We start from the raw sequence: 19,315 nt of genomic DNA, 5'->3' as shown, positions 1-19,315 counted from the left end.
AGCAAAAAGAGTAGGATTGACGAGCAGAAGCGTACCCCAACAACAACCCCCAATTACCAGGGAAGGTGTCTGGACTGATCCTTGGTACTATAGTAACGAAAATTAGCAGGTAAGGAATAATTTTCTTTTCCCTGTACATACCAGGATCAGTCCAGACGGTGGGATGTACCAAAGCTTCCCTACAACGGGTGGGCCGAGGAAAGCCCTGCTCGAATGACACTATCTCCGAAGGACCTTAAAACAGGAGCCCGGACATCCAAGCGATAGTGTCTAGAAAAAGTATGGAGTGACTTCCAGGTGGCCGCCCTGCAGATCTCCTGTGAGGATACCGACGTACTTTCTGCCCAAGACACGGCTTGAGCATGAAGGGAGTGGGCCTTAACTCCCAGCGGCAGCTGATGACCAGCCCCGAGGTACGCAGAGGCAATCGTACCCTTCAGCCAGAGGGCGATGGTGGTCTTGGAAGCCATACGACCCTTCCTAGGTCCCGACCAGAGGACAAACAAATGATCTGAGAGACGGAAATCATTGGTGGATGCCAAGTATTGCATCAGACATCTCTTGACATCCAAGGTTCGAAGCTGCCTGGAGTCCTCCGACGAGAAGGAAGGTAGTTCCACTGACTGATTGAGATGAAAAGTCGAGACTACCTTCGGTAGAAAGGAGGGTACCGTACGTAAGGAAACCCCGCCCTCAGTGAAACGGAGAGATGGCTCTCGACAGGACAGAGCCTGGAGCTCCGAGATGCGGCGCGCTGAACTAATGGCCACCAGAAAAATAGTCTTAAAGGTGAGATCCTTGATGATGGCCATCCGCAAGGGCTCGAAGGTTGAGCCACAGAGGGCCCGGAGCACCAAGTTGAGACTCCAAGGAGGACAGGGCGGTCTAGACGGCAGCTTCAGCTGCCGCACCCCCTTGAGGAAGCGGAGAATATCCGGATGCGATGAGAGCAGTGAATCCTTTCCGTTGTGGAGAAGAGCTCCCAAAGCCGCCACCTGGACCCTAATGGAGTTATACGCGAGCCCCATCTCCAGGCCAGCCTACAGGAAGGCAAGAATCTGAACCACCGAGGCACGACCCGGAAAAATGGAAAGCGAAATGCACCAATCCTCAAAGACCTTCCACACCCTCACGTATGTAACGGAGGTGGATGTCTTTTGAGCCCGCAGCAGAGTGGAAATCACCGCCTCCGGATACCCCCGATGCCTCAACTTGTGCCTCTCAAAAGCCAGGCCGCAAGACAGAAGCAATCTGCCTCCTCGAAAAATATGGGGCCTTGTCGGAGAAGTCGCGGGAGGTGACCGAGACGGATCGGCCCCTCGTGGGCTAGGTGGAGAAGATCCGTGAACCACGGGCGCCGAGGCCACTCCAGTGCTACCAGGATTACCAGCCCTGGTTGAGTCTCTATCCGTCGAAGCACTTTCCCCACCAAAGGCCACGGTGGGAAGACATACAAGAGGACCTGCCTGGGCCATGGAAGAACCAGGGCATCGACCCCTTCTGCACCGTGCTCCCGTCTGCGACTAAAGAAGCGAGGTGCTTTTGCGTTTCCGGCTGTGGCCATGAGGTCCATGTGAGGCTTCCCCCATCGACATTCTATCAGCCGCATCGCGTCCATGGAGAGCTCCCACTCCCCAGGATCCAGATGCTGACGGCTGAGAAAATCCGCCTGAACATTGTCCACGCCTGCGATGTGAGAGGCTGATAAGCGGAGCAAGTGGAGCTCCGCCCAATGCATCAGCTTTTCCGCTTCCCACATGGCAAGTCGGCTCCTCGTGCCTCCCTGACGATTGATGTACGACACCATGGTTGCGTTGTCCGACAGGATCCTGACTGCCCGCTGGCGAACCAGCGGGAGAAATCCCTGCAGGGTGAGGCGGACCGCCCTGGTCTCCAGGCGATTGATGGGCCACTGCATCTGTTCCTTCGTCCACGTGCCTTGGATGGAGCTCGACCGACAGACCGCCCCCCAACCGGTAAGGCTGGCGTCCGTGGTGACCACCACCCAGTCCGGCGTCTCCAAGGACACTCCCCGGGCCAGGCGTCGGGGATCCAACCACCAGCGGAGGCTGAGACGAGCCGCCACCGGGATCGGGAGGACCGCCTGGTAATCCCGTGACACTGGCTTCCACCGGGACAGCAATGCCTTCTGAAGGGGACGAAGGTATGCGAAGGCCCACGGCACCAGGTCGATCGTGGAGGCCATGGTCCCCAGGACCTGTAGGTAATCCCAGGCTGTGGGTTCCGGGAGGGCCGTGAACCGCTGAATCTGCTTGCGCAATGCCTGTGCTCGCTCTGGACGCAAGAACACCTTGCCTTCTCTTGTATCGAAGTGAGCGCCCAGAAAATCCAACGACTGGGAGGGCGTGAGGTTGCTCTTGTCGTAGTTGATGATTCAGCCCAGCGACCGTAGAAGAAACACCACCCGGTCCATGGCTTGAAACCCCTAGGTTCGAGACTTCGCCCGAATGAGCCAGTCATCCAGGTACGGGTGAACCAGGATCCCTTCCCGACGGAGAGCCGCCGCAACTACAACCATCACCTTCGTAAAAACGCGCGGAGCCGTGGCTAGGCCGAAGGGTAGCGCCCTGAACTGGAAATGCTGTCCCAGTATCTTGAAGCAGAGATATCTTTGGTAATCCGGATGAATCGGGATATGAAGGTACGCCTCCGTCAGATCCAGTGAGGCGAGGAACTCCCCCTGATGAACTGCAGCCAACACCGAGCGGAGAGTTTCCATGCGAAAGCGTGGAACCCGAAGAGCCATGTTGACGGACTTCAGGTCCAGGATGGGCCGGAAAGCGCCCTCTTTCTTGGGCACCACGAAATAGATGGAGTAATGACCTCGACCCAGCTTGGAGGCGGACACCGGCCTTATCGCCCCTAAGCCCAGCAGGCGATCGAGGGTCTGACGGACGGCTCTTTGCTTGTGAAGAGACCCGCATGGGGAGAAGAGGAACCTGTCCCTGGGAGCGTGGACAAAATCCAATGCGTAACCATTATTTAGAATGTCCAAGACCCACTGATCCGACGTGATGCGGACCCACTCTTCATAAAAAAGAGCAAGCCGGCCCCCCACCCGCAGGGTCGGCTCGTGGGTCAACCTGGCATCATTGCGCTGACTTCGAGGAAGAGCGAGACCCTGGAGCCTCCTTGCCGGGCCTACGCCCACGAAAGGGCCGGTTCCAGGTCTGAGAGCGAGATGACGGATTCCGGGGCGCCTGCTGCTGTCTGGTAATCCGAGCCCGACGCTGGTTCCGGGACCGGTTCCTAGAAAAACTGAATGATCTAGTGGAGCGGGGCCTGTCCTCCGGGAGTTTATAAACCGCATTCTCGTTGAGAGACTTGATGATTTGGTCCAGATCCTCCCTGAAGAGGAACTTGCCCTTGAAGGGCAACGATCCCAGACGTGTCTTGGACGAGGAGTCCACCGACCAGTTGCGGAGCCACAGAAGACGACATGTCGCCACCGCCGCCACCATTGAACGAGATAGAACCCAGAGGAGGTCATATAGAGCATCCGCTCCATAAGCCATCACGGACTCCAACCTGTCCGCCTGCTGAGCCTCGGTAGGCAGGAGATCTTGCGAGGTGAGTAGTTGTTGTACCCAACGGAGACCCGCTCTCCGCGCCAGAGCACTACAGATGGCCGCTCGAACTCCGAGCGCTGAGACCTCGAAAACTCGCTTAAGATAGACCTCCAGCTTCCTATCCTGCAGGTCCTTCAAGGCCGTGCCGCCCATAACCGGGATGGTAGTACTCTTCGTGACTGCTGAGACCGCCGAATCCACCGCCGGGACCTTGAGAAGCTCAAGGAACTCCTCCAGGAGAGGGTAGAGTTTCTCCATAGCCCTGCTGACCTTGAGAGAGGCCTCCGGCGTGTCCCACTCCCTGGAAATTAACTGCAAGAAGCTGGGATACGTGGGGAAAGCCTTGGCCAGGGGCCAGAGACCCGCCAGGAGGGGGTCCCCATTTCTTACCTTGGGGTCTGGGGCAGTCGGCTCCGGGGGGGGGATCAATGTCCATCTCCTGGAGAATATGCGGAATAAGGCCATCCAACTCCTCAGCCTGGAAAAAGCGGAGGACCCTCGGATCATCGCCCTCCACCTGGGCCGACAAGGTGGGGTCCTCCCCGGCTGAATCCTGAAGCAGGTCCCCCTCCGGGATTACGGGCAGGTCCCGCGACGGCCCCGCGGGAGCCCTGGAGGGTACCTGTGCCATCCTTAAGGGCTGCCCAACCCCTGTGCAGGAGACCCCCCCCAAAGGGGCATCCAGGCGCAGTAGTTTAGCGGAGGGAGGGTCCAAGGGTGACCCCCAGAGGCTGGCTGCTGCTTTGGAGGAAGGCCCGGTGCATAAGTACCACAAACTCCGGCGAGAACGCGGGCAGTCCCGGGGGAGGGCACCCCGGGAACTCTCCAGCCGCCAAAACGGGAGGCAGCGTTGATACCTGGCCCCCTGCCTCCTCATCTGAAACGCCAGCGTCTTCATCTGAAAACAAAATGGCCGCCGTTCCCGCGCTCAGCAGGAACGGGGCCTGCCGCTGCCGATTCGCGCCGTCATCTCTGCGGCCTCCTGTGCCGTCCCCTGGTGGAGCGCTGCCTTCCCCCGCGGGGAGGCAGCTCAAGCAGAGTCCCTCGCTCGAGAGCCGGCTCCCCTGCCGGCCGCAAGACGAACAGGCCACCGCGCGCGGCATGACGAGGCTCCAGGGGAGGCAGGAACCAAGCGGCATGGCAGCGAAGGAAAAACCCCGGCGATTCGCGTCCAAGGAGCACGAATCACCTCCCCGCCTCCCACCGACCCGAGGGGACCGCCGGGGAACAGACCTCCCAGCAGCCGGCGGCCTTGGGGAATGGAGCTTCGCGGGGCCGCGGGTCGGCGTCGGCACGATGAGCATGACTTCTTAACTGGAGGAAGGACATTAAGAAAAACTGCTGCTCTAGCATTTAACTTTCAAAAGGAGATTATGATACAATGAGAATTTGTTGTTTTAAACTAAAAGGTGCAGCTGCATCAGACATGGTCATTTAAAAATACTGTTTTGGAAGCACAAACCAGAGGTATTTCATGCATTAAAAAAGGCAGATGACAGCTAAACAACTGCTGGCATAGTTAAAGGTAAAGCCAAAGCAGCTATTACAGTCAAAAGGAAATCTTTCAAAAAATGGAAAGATTGTCCAAATGAAGAAAATAGGAAAAGCAGAAGCACTGCAAGTTAGAAGCTAAACATTAATAAGGTAGGCAAAAAGAGAATTTGAAAAGAAGCTTGCCATAGACACAAAAATTCTTGCTTCATTGTTTACTGGGGAGACATCCATACAGGAAATGTTTTTAATGGTGATGATTCAGAGGAACTGAAATAAATCATGGTGAACCTGGAAGATGTAACAGAGCAAATTGACAAGCTAAAGAATAGAAAATCACCTGGTTCCTAAGTCTCAGAGAGTGGAAAGAAGTAAAAAATGAAATTGCAGACCTATTACTAGTAATTTGTAACCTATCATTAAAATCATCCATTGCACCTGAAGATTGGAGGGTAGCCAATGTAATGCCAATCTTTGAAAAGGGCTCTGGGGTAATCCAGGAAACTATAGACCAGTGAGCATTACGTATGTGTTTGGAAAAATCCTAGAAACTATTCTAAAGAACAAAATTACTTAAGACATAAATAGACATAATAGGAGAAAGCCAACATGGATTTATGCAAGGAAGTCTTGCCTCACCAATCTGTGGCTGATGGTGAGCCAGTGGATATAGCTGTAGAGATCCTACCAGATCTCTACCAGAAACAAAATGGAGTATCCTACTGGCATAGATGGAAAAAGAAAAATAGTGTGGGTGTGTAGCTCCCCCATGTGGGAGATGGAAGGTGGTGTGTTCCCATGCTAGAGAAACCCAGACCACCATTTTCTGCTGTGGAATTTCTAGTCCATGCCTGTTCCCTGGTTTTTGTTATTTTTAAGGAGGAAGGCCTGTAGGGCCTCTAGGGGTGAGGCTTGGGGTCAGAAAGGAGGCAGAGAGCCTTTAGTTAAAAACAATATTTGGTACATCTTTCTTTTCTCTTGAGAGGGGAGTTTTTTCTACCCTACTCATCATATTTTTTATTTCCCTTTCTGAATCATTTCTGTTTTAACATGCTTGAGTACTCACCCAGGGGCTCAATGTATGCTAGCTAGATTAGTGGTGCCTCTCAACCAGACAGCACAGGTGAACTATATTTAGCTCTGGAGAGAAATGGGTTTTCATCCATTTCTGGAGGAAGGAGTGAATAAGAAAGAAGGGTTCACTATCATCTCAAGGAGATAACAGAAGAAGAAGAGTAAACCAGGTACCCATCAGGTATCATGTGAGAAGTAAGGAGGAGGACGAAGAAAAACTGTTAGATGCATGAGAATTGGACTTATACTTTAAGTAATTTTTAAAATGGAAAAGAAACCATGCTTACCAAGGAAGTTTTCACTCACCCTAAACCATAAGGAAGGGAAGAAATGGCAAAATACAACTGGAGTTGGCTTTATCATTCTGTGGCAACTTGGGCGAAAGTGGCTCAGGAGCAACCAGAGAAATAAGGAGGCAGATTCTGGCTGTTCCTTGTATTTACAGTGAAGAAGTAACTCAAAACAAACAATGCAGCTCACCTTAGCTTCAGGTAATACACAGTCCTTAAACATAATGGGGCGGATTTTAAAAGGAGCGCGAATAGCCTACTTTTGTTTGCGCTCCAGGCGCAAACAAAAGTACGCTGGATTTTAGTAGATACGCGCGGAGCCGCACGTATCTGCTAAAAACCTGGATCGGCGCGCGCAAGGCTATGGATTTTGTATAGCCGGTGCGCGCCGAGCCGCGCAGCCTACCCCCATTCCCTCCAAGGCCGCTCCGAAATCGGAGCGGCCTCGGAGGGAATCCTCTAACGCCCTCCCCTCACCTTCCCCTCCCTTCCCCTACCTAACCCACCCGCCCAGCCCTGTCTACACCCCCCCCTTACCTTTGTTGGGGGATTTACGCCTCCCAGAGGGAGGCGTAAATCCCCGCGCGCCAGCGGGCCTCCTGCGCGCCGGGCCGCGACCTGTGGGCGGGTACGGAGGGCGCGGCCACTCCCCCGTACCCGCCCCCGGCCGTAGCCACGCCCCCGTACCCGCCCCCAAAACGCTGCCGACACGCCCCCGAAACGCCGCGACGACCGGGCCCACCCCCCGACACGCCCCCCTCGGAGAACCCCGGGACTTACGCGAGTCCCGGGGCTCTGCGCGCGCCGGTAGGCCTATGTAAAATAGGCTTCCCGGCGCGCAGGGCCCTGCTCGCTTAAATCCGCCCGGTTTTGGGCGGATTTAGGCGAGCAGGGCTCTTAAAATCCGCCCCATAAGGTCTTAGCATACGGTGGGTCTCTGCCTGCTCCCCGGGGACTGTTTAACCACTATGTCCCAGTGTCCTATTTAGAGGCAGCTTCTTAAAAGATTTGGGACATAATGGGTTAAACCTTCCAGGCTCTGAGTTCTTAAACTCTGATGAGGAGCTCCTCCCTTCACCGAGTTGAGAAATCCCAAAAAGCGCTGGAGCGCTTTAAGTCCCACTGGCTGCGGCCAATCCTGGGTTCCCTTTAATTTAGCTGGGTCCATGGCAAAGCTTTGCTGAGAGATTATATAGCCAAGGAAAGGCAAACTGGATTTTTCGAACAGGCAGTTGTCCAATTTCGCAAACAGATGGTTTTCACGAAGACGCTGGAGGACAGTTCGTACGTCAGCCCGACGAGTATTGAGATCTCTGGAAAAGATGAGGATATCGTCTAGATAAGCTACGACTTTGGTGTATAGTAGATCTCTGAAAATTTCGTTCAGCATTCGTTGGAATACTACAGGTGCGTTACAGAGGCCAAAGGGCATCAAGGTATTCGTAGTGACCATCCCTGGTGTTAAAGGCAGTTTTCCAAATGTCATTGGGGCATATTCTCACCAGGTTATAGCCCCGCGTAAGTCTAGCTTCTTGAAGATGGAGGCACCTTGAAGGCAGTCGAACAATTCAGAAATCAATGGTAAGGGATATTTATCCTTACGAGTGATGGTGTTTAGATCACAATAGTCAATGCAGGGTCTAAGTGACCCGTCTTTTTTCGTTGCAAAAAAGAATCCCGCCCTAGTGGGTGATGTCAATGGGTGAATAAATCCTTTTGCAAGGTTCTCCTGAATATATTCAGTCATAGCCTTTGTCTCAGGTAATGACAAAGGATAGGTGCATCCACGAGGAGGCGAGGTTCAGGAAGGAGATCGATTGTACAATCAAATCTTCGGAGAGTCGGAAGAAGGTCAGCCTTCTGTTTAGAGAGCATGTCCTCATAGGCAGCATACGGGGCAGGGACGCCAGAGGACATAGTAGCCAGGGGAACCACAGGAGATGGTATCACTTTCTGGAGGCAAGATTGATGGCATGCGGAGCCCCACTCTACTAGTTGCAAGGAAGCCCAGTTGAATTGGGGGGAATGCTTCTGTAGCCAGAGGAGCCCAAGTACTATGAGATGGATGAGCTGGCTTTTCCTCCCCAACCATTCTTTTTTGTCACACTGGATGTGGTCTCTTTGCATTTGAATATACCCCAGGATGAGGCCCTTCAAGTTATTTCACGCACCTTGGATCAGCGTCCCCGACCACACCGCGTGTCAACTTCGTTTCTAACCAGGTTGTCAGAATTAGCGCTTACAAATAATTTTTTTCAATTTCAGAACTCATATTTTCAACAGATTAAAGGCACAGCCATGGGGGCTACCATGGCCCCTAGCTTGGCTTGCCTGTTTATGGACCACTTTGAGAACCAATTCATTTACCCTTCGGAATGGTTCAAATTCATTTATGTTTGGCGCCATTACATTGATGATGTGCTCTTAATTTGGACGGGGACAGATATACAATTTTACTGTTTTCTTGATTGGCTTAACTCTCTGAACTCACACATTCAATTTAATTTTTGTATTCACCCTCGGGCAATAGCTTTTTTGGACATTATGATCACTGCGGGGGATGACAGGTTTGAAACCACGCTTTACCGTAAGGAGACTGATCGGAATACACTCTTGCAGTATCATTTATTTATTTATTATTTATTTATTTAACATTTTTTATATACCGGCATTCGTAGGACACATCATGTCGGTTCACAATTAACTGAGAAAGGAAAGGAAATTACATTGAACAGGGGGGTTTAACTGGGAGATATTGGATAATAATTGGATAAAAAGAACAAGGTGAATGGCGAAGTACGAGAGAGAGAGAAAGCAAGCATGGATAACTTAAAATGGAAAGATATGGATTTAAAATTACATATGTGAACTTATTTACAAAGTTGGGGGGAGGGGTGGGGGGAGAGAGAAGGGGGAGAATATATGCGAGAGAGGAGGTAAGGATAAGGGAGGGATTTAAAAAGGTAAGGAAAGCGGGGAAGGGGAAGGCTGTAGAGGCTAATGGAGGGGAGAGGGGGGGGGGGGGGGGGGGGGGGGGAGTGAGGGGGAGTATGGGGTGTACTGGAAGGGTTACCAGGGTGGGAAAGGTGGGAAAGGTGGGAAGGGCTGAATATAGAATGCAGAATCCTGCATGCGTGGGAGGCCTAGGGTTGAGAGGAGTTGGGGTAGGCCTGTTTAAACAGCCATGTTTTTATTCCTTTTTTGAAGTGGCTCAGGGATGGTTCTAGGCGGAGTTTGGCCGGGAGGGAGTTCCAGAGGGAGGGGCCCGCGATAGAGAAGGCTCTTTCCCTGGTGGCGGTGAGGTGCCCAATTTTGAGTGAGGGGGTTTGGAGGGTGCCGGCGAGGGCGTTTCTGGTGGGGCGGTTCGATTGCCGGAATTGAGGCATGTCTTCAAGCCAGGGGGAGCTGTTTTTGTATAGAGTGTTATGTAGGATGGTAAGTGTTTTGTATTGGGAGCGGAATGCAATGGGGAGCCAGTGGAGATTTTGTAGTATGGGGGTGATATGATCGGATTTTCTTGTGTTTGTTAGGATACGTGCCATAGCGTTTTGGAGGATTTGCAGAGGTTTAGTAGTAGAGGCTGGGAGGCCTAAGAAAAGGGCGTTGCAATAATCGAGTTTGGATAACATGGTGGTTTGCATAACGGTGCGGAAATCATGGGCGTGGAGGAGGGGCTTCAGTTTTTTGAGGGTTTGGAGTTTGAAAAAGCCTCCTTTTAGCAGTGATTTAATGTGGGATTTCAAGTTTAGTTGGTTGTCTAGGTAAACTCCTAAGTCTCTGACGCAATGTGGTAGGGATTGAGCTTGTGAGGCGTTTTGGATCATATGGTGGATCGAGTTGGAGGATTGATTTGTTAGGATAAGGATTTCAGTTTTGGAGGTGTTGAGTGCAAGGTGGAGATTGGAGAGGAGTGAGTTGATAGAGGTCAGACAAGTTTCCCAGTACTGCAGGGTTTCGTTGAGGGATTTTCGAATGGGAATCAATATTTGTACGTCGTCTGCGTATAGGAAAAATTTCAGTCCTAGTTTAGAGAGTAAGTGGCAGAGTGGGAGTAAGTAAATATTGAAGAGGGTGGATGATAGGGAGGAGCCTTGTGGGACGCCCTGCGTGAGGGGAATGTGAGCGGATTCGAAGTCATCGAGTTTGACTAGGTACATTCTATGATCTAGGTAAGAGGAGAACCACGATAGGGCTGTGTTTGATATGCCTATCTCGGATAAGCGTGATAGTAGGATTTGATGGTTCACAGTATCAAATGCGGCTGAGATATCTAGGAGGGCAAGGATGTAGGATTGGCTGTGGTCCATGCCCTTAAGGATAGTATCAGAGCTGTCATCCCCGCGCATTACGTGACAATATTCCCACGGGACAGTTTTTACGCTTGCGTCGCCTGTGCTCCTCTCGTTCAGAATTTTTAGCGCAAGCACATATTATGTTTAACCGTTTTTTGGAGCGCGACTATCCCTATAGGGTGGTTAAAAGAGCTTTTAAAAGGGCATTGTACACTAACAGAGATTGGCTGTTTTTACCAGCTTCGAACTCTGAGGATGATACTAATAATTGTATATTACCCTTTTCGATTATGGGGAGAGCCATTGCCTCGATGAGAAGACGACACTGGGTAGCCCTTGCACTCACGGACCTTTTACATAGCCCGCTGCGCTTTACTTTTAAGCGCGGCAAAAACTTGCGTGACCGGTTGGTCCATACATCTTCACCTGTTGATTTAGTGTACAGCCAGGGTACACATGGTCCATGTGGCCACTGCACTATGTGCAGCCACACGGAAAGAACATCATCTTTTGTACATCCCATCACCGGGCGCTTGTTTCAACTTCGAGCGGTATCAGATTGTCTCACTAAAGGCGTGGTATATATTGTGAAGTGTCCTTGTCCTCTACTCTATGTAGGAAAAACGACGCGCATGTTAAAAACTCGGATGATAGAACATTGTTCTAACATTTGCTTACACAGAGTAGATGAGCCCCTAGTCTCCCACTGGACAGAATGTGGCCATGCCATCTCTGATCTCTACTTCACGGTCATCGAGGTGGTGGGCCGCCCTCTCCGGGGCGGTGACTACCCCTCGGTCCTGGGTCGTAGGGAGCAGAGATGGATCTTTACGCTTAACACGGTGGTCCCTGAGGGTCTTAATAGAGAAATTGAGTGGAATCTTTTCTATTGAGTTTCGCTTGTGGCCACTGCCAGAACGGATCTGCCGAGACCTGGTGTTTTTGACAGCTCTCGCGAGAGTTGCCGCGTTCGCGCCTTTTCCTATGTTTAAATAGCCCACACCTGTGAGAGCCTGCGCGCTCCGGGTATCACTTTAGAGGTATGTACATGTTTAAAAAGGTTTTCACTATGTAGCCACTGTCACCATTATTCTGATTCAGATTTGTTTTTAATTTTTAGATTTGAATGTACCCTGGGTCCCTCCCGATGCAGCCTAGCGAAACACGGGACCGTGTCGGGGGACCTGTTTAAATTCTCATATCTGAATTCATGGAGTTGCCATTATAAACAGTATTATTCTTTGCCATTTGGAACTGCTATTAAAATACACCATAGAATTGGTGGTTTAACATTTATCCTGCACCAGCGTTTTGTGTTACTTGCTAATGTGCAAGGTTCATGCTTCTTCCTCATTTGGATGGATAGATTTATCCAATACTAGTAATTCAAGTTTCTCGAGATGTAAGGCCCCAGTACATAACTGAACAGGTTCCGTAGTCAAGGAAATTCGGCCGGGTAGCAGCTCTCCATAGATAGAAGCAATGCACAATGACGTATCAAGCGAACGGGTCTTTATACCCAAAAGCTGTACAAGGTCTTTGAAGATAAAGTTACCTCTTGCTCCAGAGTCTACCAGAGCAAGGACTGGGAAGGCCCGGGAGTCCCAGATTAGAGTAACTGGTACGGATAGTTGAAGGGCCGGAGAGGTTGCACTCAAGTTCAGGACCCCTACTGAACTTGGGACAAGGAGTTTCCTGGACGGATTGGGCATGTCTGTAGATGGTGGCCAGGTGCTCCGCAATATAGAGACACAGGCCGGTTTGTCTTCGCCGGAGGCGCTCTTCCGGTGTCAGCCGCCCGCGACCCAACTGCATAGGTTCTTCCGCCTTGTCCACTCTGGTGTCGCTGCAAGATGCAGGGTTAGTAACTGCTTCCATCATAAGAGGTAACTTGGGTGATAGCGGCTCGGGAACAGCCAGAGAAATAAGGAGGCAGATTTTGGCTGTTCCTTGGGTGCACTTTATTTACAATATAAAAGTAAATTAAAAGAAACAATACAGCTCACTTTTGTTTCAGGTTATACACAGTCCTTAAATATAACAAGTCTTAGTGTACGGTGAGTCTCTGCCTGCTCCCTGGGGCCTGTTTAAACCTTCCAGGCCCTGAGTTAAACTCTGGTTAAGGGGTTCCTCCCTTCAGGTATTTAAAATGATCTATCCTATCTCTACCTTATGGTTCTTTTGGTTAAAAACCGTGAATGGGTGAGTTATAAATGGGTGTACTGAAGCAAGTATGAAGATAAATGCTCTCTTTAGTGAGGCAAAGACCCTCTGAACTTCTGCTGGCCTATTAAAGGGAGCTTCTTTCTTAAGCAGAGCTGTTATTGGTGTTAGAGAATTCCATCATGAATCATTGGAAGTAATTGGCAAACCCTAAAAATGGCTGTATCTCCCTCACTTTAGTGTCCTTAAGTGGTGGCCACTTAGGACTATCCATCCTCAAACAGCCCATGACCAATCTGTCTAGCAAAATCACATAACCCACTCTTCAGCTTTCATGAACAGCCTGGAAGTCTGAGATGGTTCAGTACAGCCACACATACTGAATTTTCAAAGGAGTTATGCATATAAATGTAACATGCTACTGTAGCAATTTTCAAAAGCCATTTACGCATGTAAAGTGCACTTGTGCGAGAAAAACCTGTGGCCAGTTCAATGGCATATATTGTAGCAATTTTCAAAAGCCCACTAACACGAGTAAAGTGCATTTACATGCCTAGTTCTATGCGTGTAAATGCTTTTGAAAATCAGGCCCAATGTGTTCGTGTCCACCAGGGTCTTCCAGGACAATCAAAATATCACCTGAATAGGGAAAAAGAAATTTATTAGCACTGTCTTGTTGGTGGCTAAGAAAACTATACTTAAGCATTGGTTAGATCTGAAAGAACCACCTGGGGATCACGGACTTTCAAGGCTCAGGTGTGAAGCTGGCCTGACCTGCTTAATGTTTATTATCTTTGTGGGTTTCCTGGCTGGGAGTGGCTGCATCTCAAGGAGTCTTAAATGCTGGTTTGTGCAGTGTGAACACCAGATCAAGGGTGTGGCGTAGAAGGAAGTCATCAGTGGATGCTGAGCTTGTGTCATTGACATGGATGTTTCAGTCATCTAGAACGAGAGTGCTTGAATATTCTCTCTGACAGGAGTAGCTGGGAGATCTTGGAGTGCTTTATTCATGCCTAGCAGTGGTAGTATATTAGGGAGAAATACTTTTTGGGTCAGGAAACAATCTGCAGCAGATTAAATTCTGTCGAATTCTCAAGTTGGGGAGCAGGTTATGCCAAGAATTTCTCTGAAAAATATTGCTACCCCTCATGTTATATGTTTTTGCATGAGGAGTGTGATAAGCATTACCTTGGGAGCAGATCTAGAGAAACTGGGGTGGGGGGCAACTCCCTACATAAAGAGAGTTTCGAAAAGCAACCCTTACCCTGTGTGGCCTACAGAGTTCTTGGTTTCTCCTCTTCTGAGTTTGGAGTGTGGTCCTTCTTCTGTATATCAAAGAACTGATACAATTGAATTAAACTGATGGAGACCTACTTGGTGGTAAGCTGTTCTGCTGCTAGAAGATGATTCCAAAACTCCAATCCCAGGCATTTGGGACTGGATTCACTAAAGGGTGAATTTTCAAAGGACTTCCGTATATAAAATTAGCGCATATGCATGTAAATAGCTTAAACTTGTGCAATTGCTATTTTATAAACATAAAAAATACATGCTTATTATCAGTTTCACATGCAATTTACCTGTGCAGAAAAGGGGTGGTCTGGGATGTTCTGTGACGGGGCCAAGAGGTATGTGCGTAAGTTGCTATTTCATAAGAGATTTACATGAATACATTGGTCAACCTATTCACACAATTTTACATCTGCTAATTATCTAATGTAAATTGATATCTGTTGTCTATTGGTTGGGTGGGAGGTCTGGGTGGAGTTAAGGTTAAAGAACTAGGAGGGTTTTCATGACCTGGAGATGGAATGGGTGAACTGTAGGAGGTATTGGCTAACTGATGATTTCAATTAGACACACGTTTTAAAATATACCTGCTTCCATGTAAACATCAGAGTTTTATGTGAGCAAGTTATATTTTTTTTCACATGTAAATTATACACATGTATGTTTATGAAATAGATAGGAAAGCTACATGCTTCGATGAATTGCAGGTATTCCCATGTAACCAAATAAACATGCGTATGTTGGAGGGTAGACACACACATATTTTATAATCTGCGCGCACCTGAAGCTTGCCAGTTAAAAATACTGTACTAGATCTCTTTGCGGCCATATGTGCATGTATATGGAGCCACATGGAATTCTTTGAAAGTCACCTGCTAAGCTTTTTTTTACGCTACAAAGAAAGGGGCCAAAGCCTTAGTGAATCAGGACCTTAATGGTATATTAGTTCCTTTTAGAATACCAAATCCAGAAGTGAAACTACATTTCTGGATGGGATGCGCTCTGATCTCCTTCCAGTGTGCATACAAGCAACAACTGGTCTAGAGTGAGTGCACCTTCTCTACTGGCTTAGAGGTATGTGTGAAAACAGTTTCTAAGAATAGACGGGGAGAAAATGGCAACAACAAATAAGAAACTCCAAAGTCACTCACAGATAGTAAATTTTCTCTGTGGCAGACATCACCCTTTTCCTGTAGTCTATTCCAGAATCCAGTGGGATGGTGCTGCAGTATTTCTACAGAAACAAGCAATCACTGTTAAGCATCTCAAACCATGCCATTTAAAGATCAGCAACATAAAAGAGTGCCTTACACAAAGAAAAGCTATTCTTACTCATAGAGAAAAAGAAACAGACCACGTAAAGTAGAAGGGCCAGATTGATTGATTTATTTATGTAAAAGGTTTTATACCTGCACTCTCCAAAATATTGTTCAGGACAGTTTACAAGATTACATTCATAATATAAAACAAAACATTACAATGAACAAATTAAAATTACTAGTATGTCATGTTTTTGACTCTGCCAACTATTAAATATAGCAAAGGAGATACACTATTCATTCAGAGCCTTTTTAAATAGGAAGAGAAATGAAGCTTAGCAAACAGCCATGTTCGTGGTGATCTTTTATTCACCAGATATATTGCCCCATAGTGCAACGGGGCACATGTCACCTTTGCCACGCTATCAATAAACCTGCCACTTGTTTATTTTATTTTTAACCTGGCCCTTTGGGTTTTCAGCTCAATTGGAAGCTGCCTAACCAGGACTAATTTTTATTTATTTATAGAGTTTTATATATCATTGTTCGGTATTGCCATCACAACGGTTTACAATTCTAATATTTTGTTAACATGGTTAGCAATTTTTTCATAGGAAGTACATTCTAACGATACATTTTTTTTTAAAGGGTAACAAAGGTCTAAATATAGAACAACAATTAGTAGAAAATAGTAGGAAATACAGTATAACGTTAAATAGTCAAGGGTAACCAAGTTATAAATATAGAGCAAGGCTATGGACCACCAGCTTTCATTCACATCTCCCAAGACAGAGCAACTACTTGCTGCTAATGTGGCTCACCGAGTGACAAAAGATCCTGTGCAACTCATTTAATTATTGCTATACAAGACAGCCTCATCTAGATGTACATTAGCTCCAAATATCCAAATAGGCAGAGGATAGGGGCCTTAAAGCACAGCAGCTGCTGCAAGTATATGGTGCACAAACTCAGTATATCAGACTGGTAGGTCAATAAGTGCTTTCAGAAGAAACCTGGTTGACGCAACATATTCTTCTCAGCTTTGGACACTCTTGTCTTCTCTCAAGTCAGGCTCACCTCCAGAGTTTGTTTCCCATGTTCCTGCATTCCATTCCCATGCTGGCATCGTACCTTTCAAATTCATGCTCACCTACTGCCAGTCTGTTATGGCACTTGTCAAGTAAGCCTACCCTTCTGCTTCTACCCCTTGCCATTTCATGGCCACACTCCCCTTCCTCCTCAAACCTTTCACTCTCTGCCCAGACAACAGCTAACATCTTCACAAGATTAATCTTCAGTTCTCCACCTTCCCCTCTCATTCTGAGCTCCTGCCACAACTTTCTTCCTTTTGTGAAATCAGAGGAGGAATGTCTCTCCTCCTACAAACTCATTACTTTTTTCATATGACCCCCATTCCCACTCTGCTCTTTAGTTCTCTTCCCCTGCAGTCACCTTGTCCATCTGTCACATCCTCAAGCTATCATAGACATAGAAACATAGAAATGACAGCAGAAAAGAACCAAATGGTCCATCCAGTCTGCCCAATAAGCTTATGGTAGTATCTGCCGTGCCATGCAGGTCACCCCCATGCTTATCAATTTCCCAGGCCGTAAAAGTCAGGGCCCTCGTTGGTTACTGCCTGAATCCAATTCCCCCTAACTCCTTGCCATTGAAGCAGAGAGTAATGATGGAGTTGCGTTAACAGTATGTAGGCTTATTGGTTAAGGGTAGCAACCACCGCACCAGCAAGTTACCCCTAAGCATTTTGTACCTCAGCTGTTCCTGCTTCCTTCTAAGATGCTGTGATCACACCGCTCCAAAAAAAAAAAAAAAGCCCTCTTTACTTGATCCTACCTGCTTCCTAACTACTGTTCCATCTGTCTTCTCCCTTTCACATCCAGACTACTTGAATGGGCGACTCACATTACTACAACCTGCTCTCCCACTGAATCATCTATCTCCACTAAATCAGCTACATGACTTACCTACCTCCAATATAGTCACAACCATATAAATTCTCTTCTCAGGTCACTACACTGACTCCCCCATCTGCTTCCACATACAGCTGAAGCATCTCCCAATCACCTAAAAGTGCATTCACACTTCTTTCTTAGTCCCCAACCCCTCCTCATGAGGGCTGTTCTTATCTCTGCTCTTCATCCCATCTCTAAGTCCAGACTTTGAGCTTTCCATCATGTTGTACTGTGTGACTGCTATATTCTTCCTGAGTTGGTGCGTCATACTCCTTCCCTGGCTATTATTCAAGACCCATCTAAAAAGTCATATTTTTGAGGCTGCTTAAAATCTCAAACCTGAGCTCTGTCTGATTTTAACCATTTACTGTGATAAATTTCCTGAATCCTCTTGTCTTGTGTGTATATGTCTTAATGAGACTGCAAGCTCCAAGGAGCAGGGACTCTTAGGCTGCCTATGCTTTGTAGTTTTCTCAAAATGATAAGTAGTATTAGTAATAGTAAGTAGTGCTAATGTCCTTTTAGTATTCCAAATATTTGTTGAAATTTCGATTTAAGCTACAGTCTCTGCATCCACTTTATTCCATCAAAGCACTGTTTCTCTTTATCAGAATATATGGATTGCTTGTAAAAGACATGGGAAAAATTATTTTAAGTCTAAAGTAGTCATGATATCAAAGGAAAAAAGATCCCTGAAATAAGGAATTTTATTGTTCTAACATTAGAATTATCAAACAATGTAATAGCACATGAGCTTTGAAGACCACACAAATACCATCTATAGATATGACTGCCAGGCTGAAGGAATGATGCATTTATATCTAAAGAATATTATGGGGTAGGAAATCCCATGGTGGAGGTCATCAAGATGTGTCATGTGCAGACTGAATTAGTATCAGTTAACAGAACGTCAGTAGTTGGAGGTACTAGAACTATTGACAAGTGTTTTAAAGTTTTGTATCATCAAAAAACAAGGATGTCATTTGCATCCAGAAGTCTACGTACTGTGCCCATAAAGTGCTGAAGAACGTTTTCCTTACACTGTGGTGGGTAGCAGAAGACCCTACTGACTAGGTCAACAACCCGAGTCTTTTCTTGTTGCATTCAATAAATGCCTTCCTCCCACACTTCTGTACCTGCCCATAAAACCCTAACCTCACAAAGACCACAGGTAGAACAGCCAACTGAATCATAAATTTACATCATGAACGTTGAGGCACCAGATATATACTACTTTCAGTTCCGGCAGTTTTAAGACAAGGCTCAAATCAATTGCTTCATGGCAACATGATCAAATTCTTCACAGTGCTCCTGACCTTTTCCTACGCAGGCATACAAGGAAATCTACTGTATCAAAAGGAACAAAATTGAACAACATGTCAAATATTTAAAAGCATCCAAAAGAACTCGCTCAAACTATTGTTCCCAATATACTTAGCTTGTATCTTTATGCTCAAACGTTGTTGGAACAGCAGACTTTTTTTTTTAAATAAATAATGTCAGTGAATCCTCGCACGCTTTATACATGACCTCTGGGGTAATTAGCAATCATTCAAAAGCAACAAGATTAAAACGTTCTATTCTTTATTACTGTCAGCTCTTATCTTGATCAGCATTTTAATAAAGACAGTGTTTTTTCAAGACAGTTTTATGAATCAGTCATAATTACATTCTGACATGCAGTGAATAGCAAAAGGAAGAGTAAATATCGCTTCATCAACCTTTCTAACCTTTCTGCAAGTATTAACTGTAAATAATTTTTACACAATCCGACAACAGAAAATCCAAATTCCTTTTTAGCTCTCTACGTACTTCCCCACAAATGAAATTCGTAAGCCCTGTACTTGCAACACACAATCGACCATAATTGCTCAGTGTTGTGAGTTGTTCAGT

At 47.4% G+C, this 19,315-nt stretch overlaps 1 protein-coding gene across 3 annotated transcripts in view; it reads right to left on the bottom strand.

The window, feature by feature from the left end:
* Positions 1-19,315, bottom strand: part of AFG1L (AFG1 like ATPase) — a 372,398-nt gene that overhangs the window by 106,477 nt on the left and 246,606 nt on the right. For all 3 annotated transcript variants that reach the window (XM_029595310.1, XM_029595309.1, XM_029595311.1), the window contains one exon: positions 15,342-15,424. In XM_029595310.1, the coding sequence (XP_029451170.1) occupies positions 15,342-15,424 (83 nt within the window). The remainder of the gene's footprint in view (positions 1-15,341; positions 15,425-19,315) is intronic.

The sequence above is a fragment of the Rhinatrema bivittatum genome, chromosome 3 (assembly GCF_901001135.1).
Source record: "Rhinatrema bivittatum chromosome 3, aRhiBiv1.1, whole genome shotgun sequence".
NCBI classification, from domain to species: domain Eukaryota; kingdom Metazoa; phylum Chordata; class Amphibia; order Gymnophiona; family Rhinatrematidae; genus Rhinatrema; species Rhinatrema bivittatum.
This window is presented reverse-complemented; position numbering and strand designations above follow the sequence as displayed.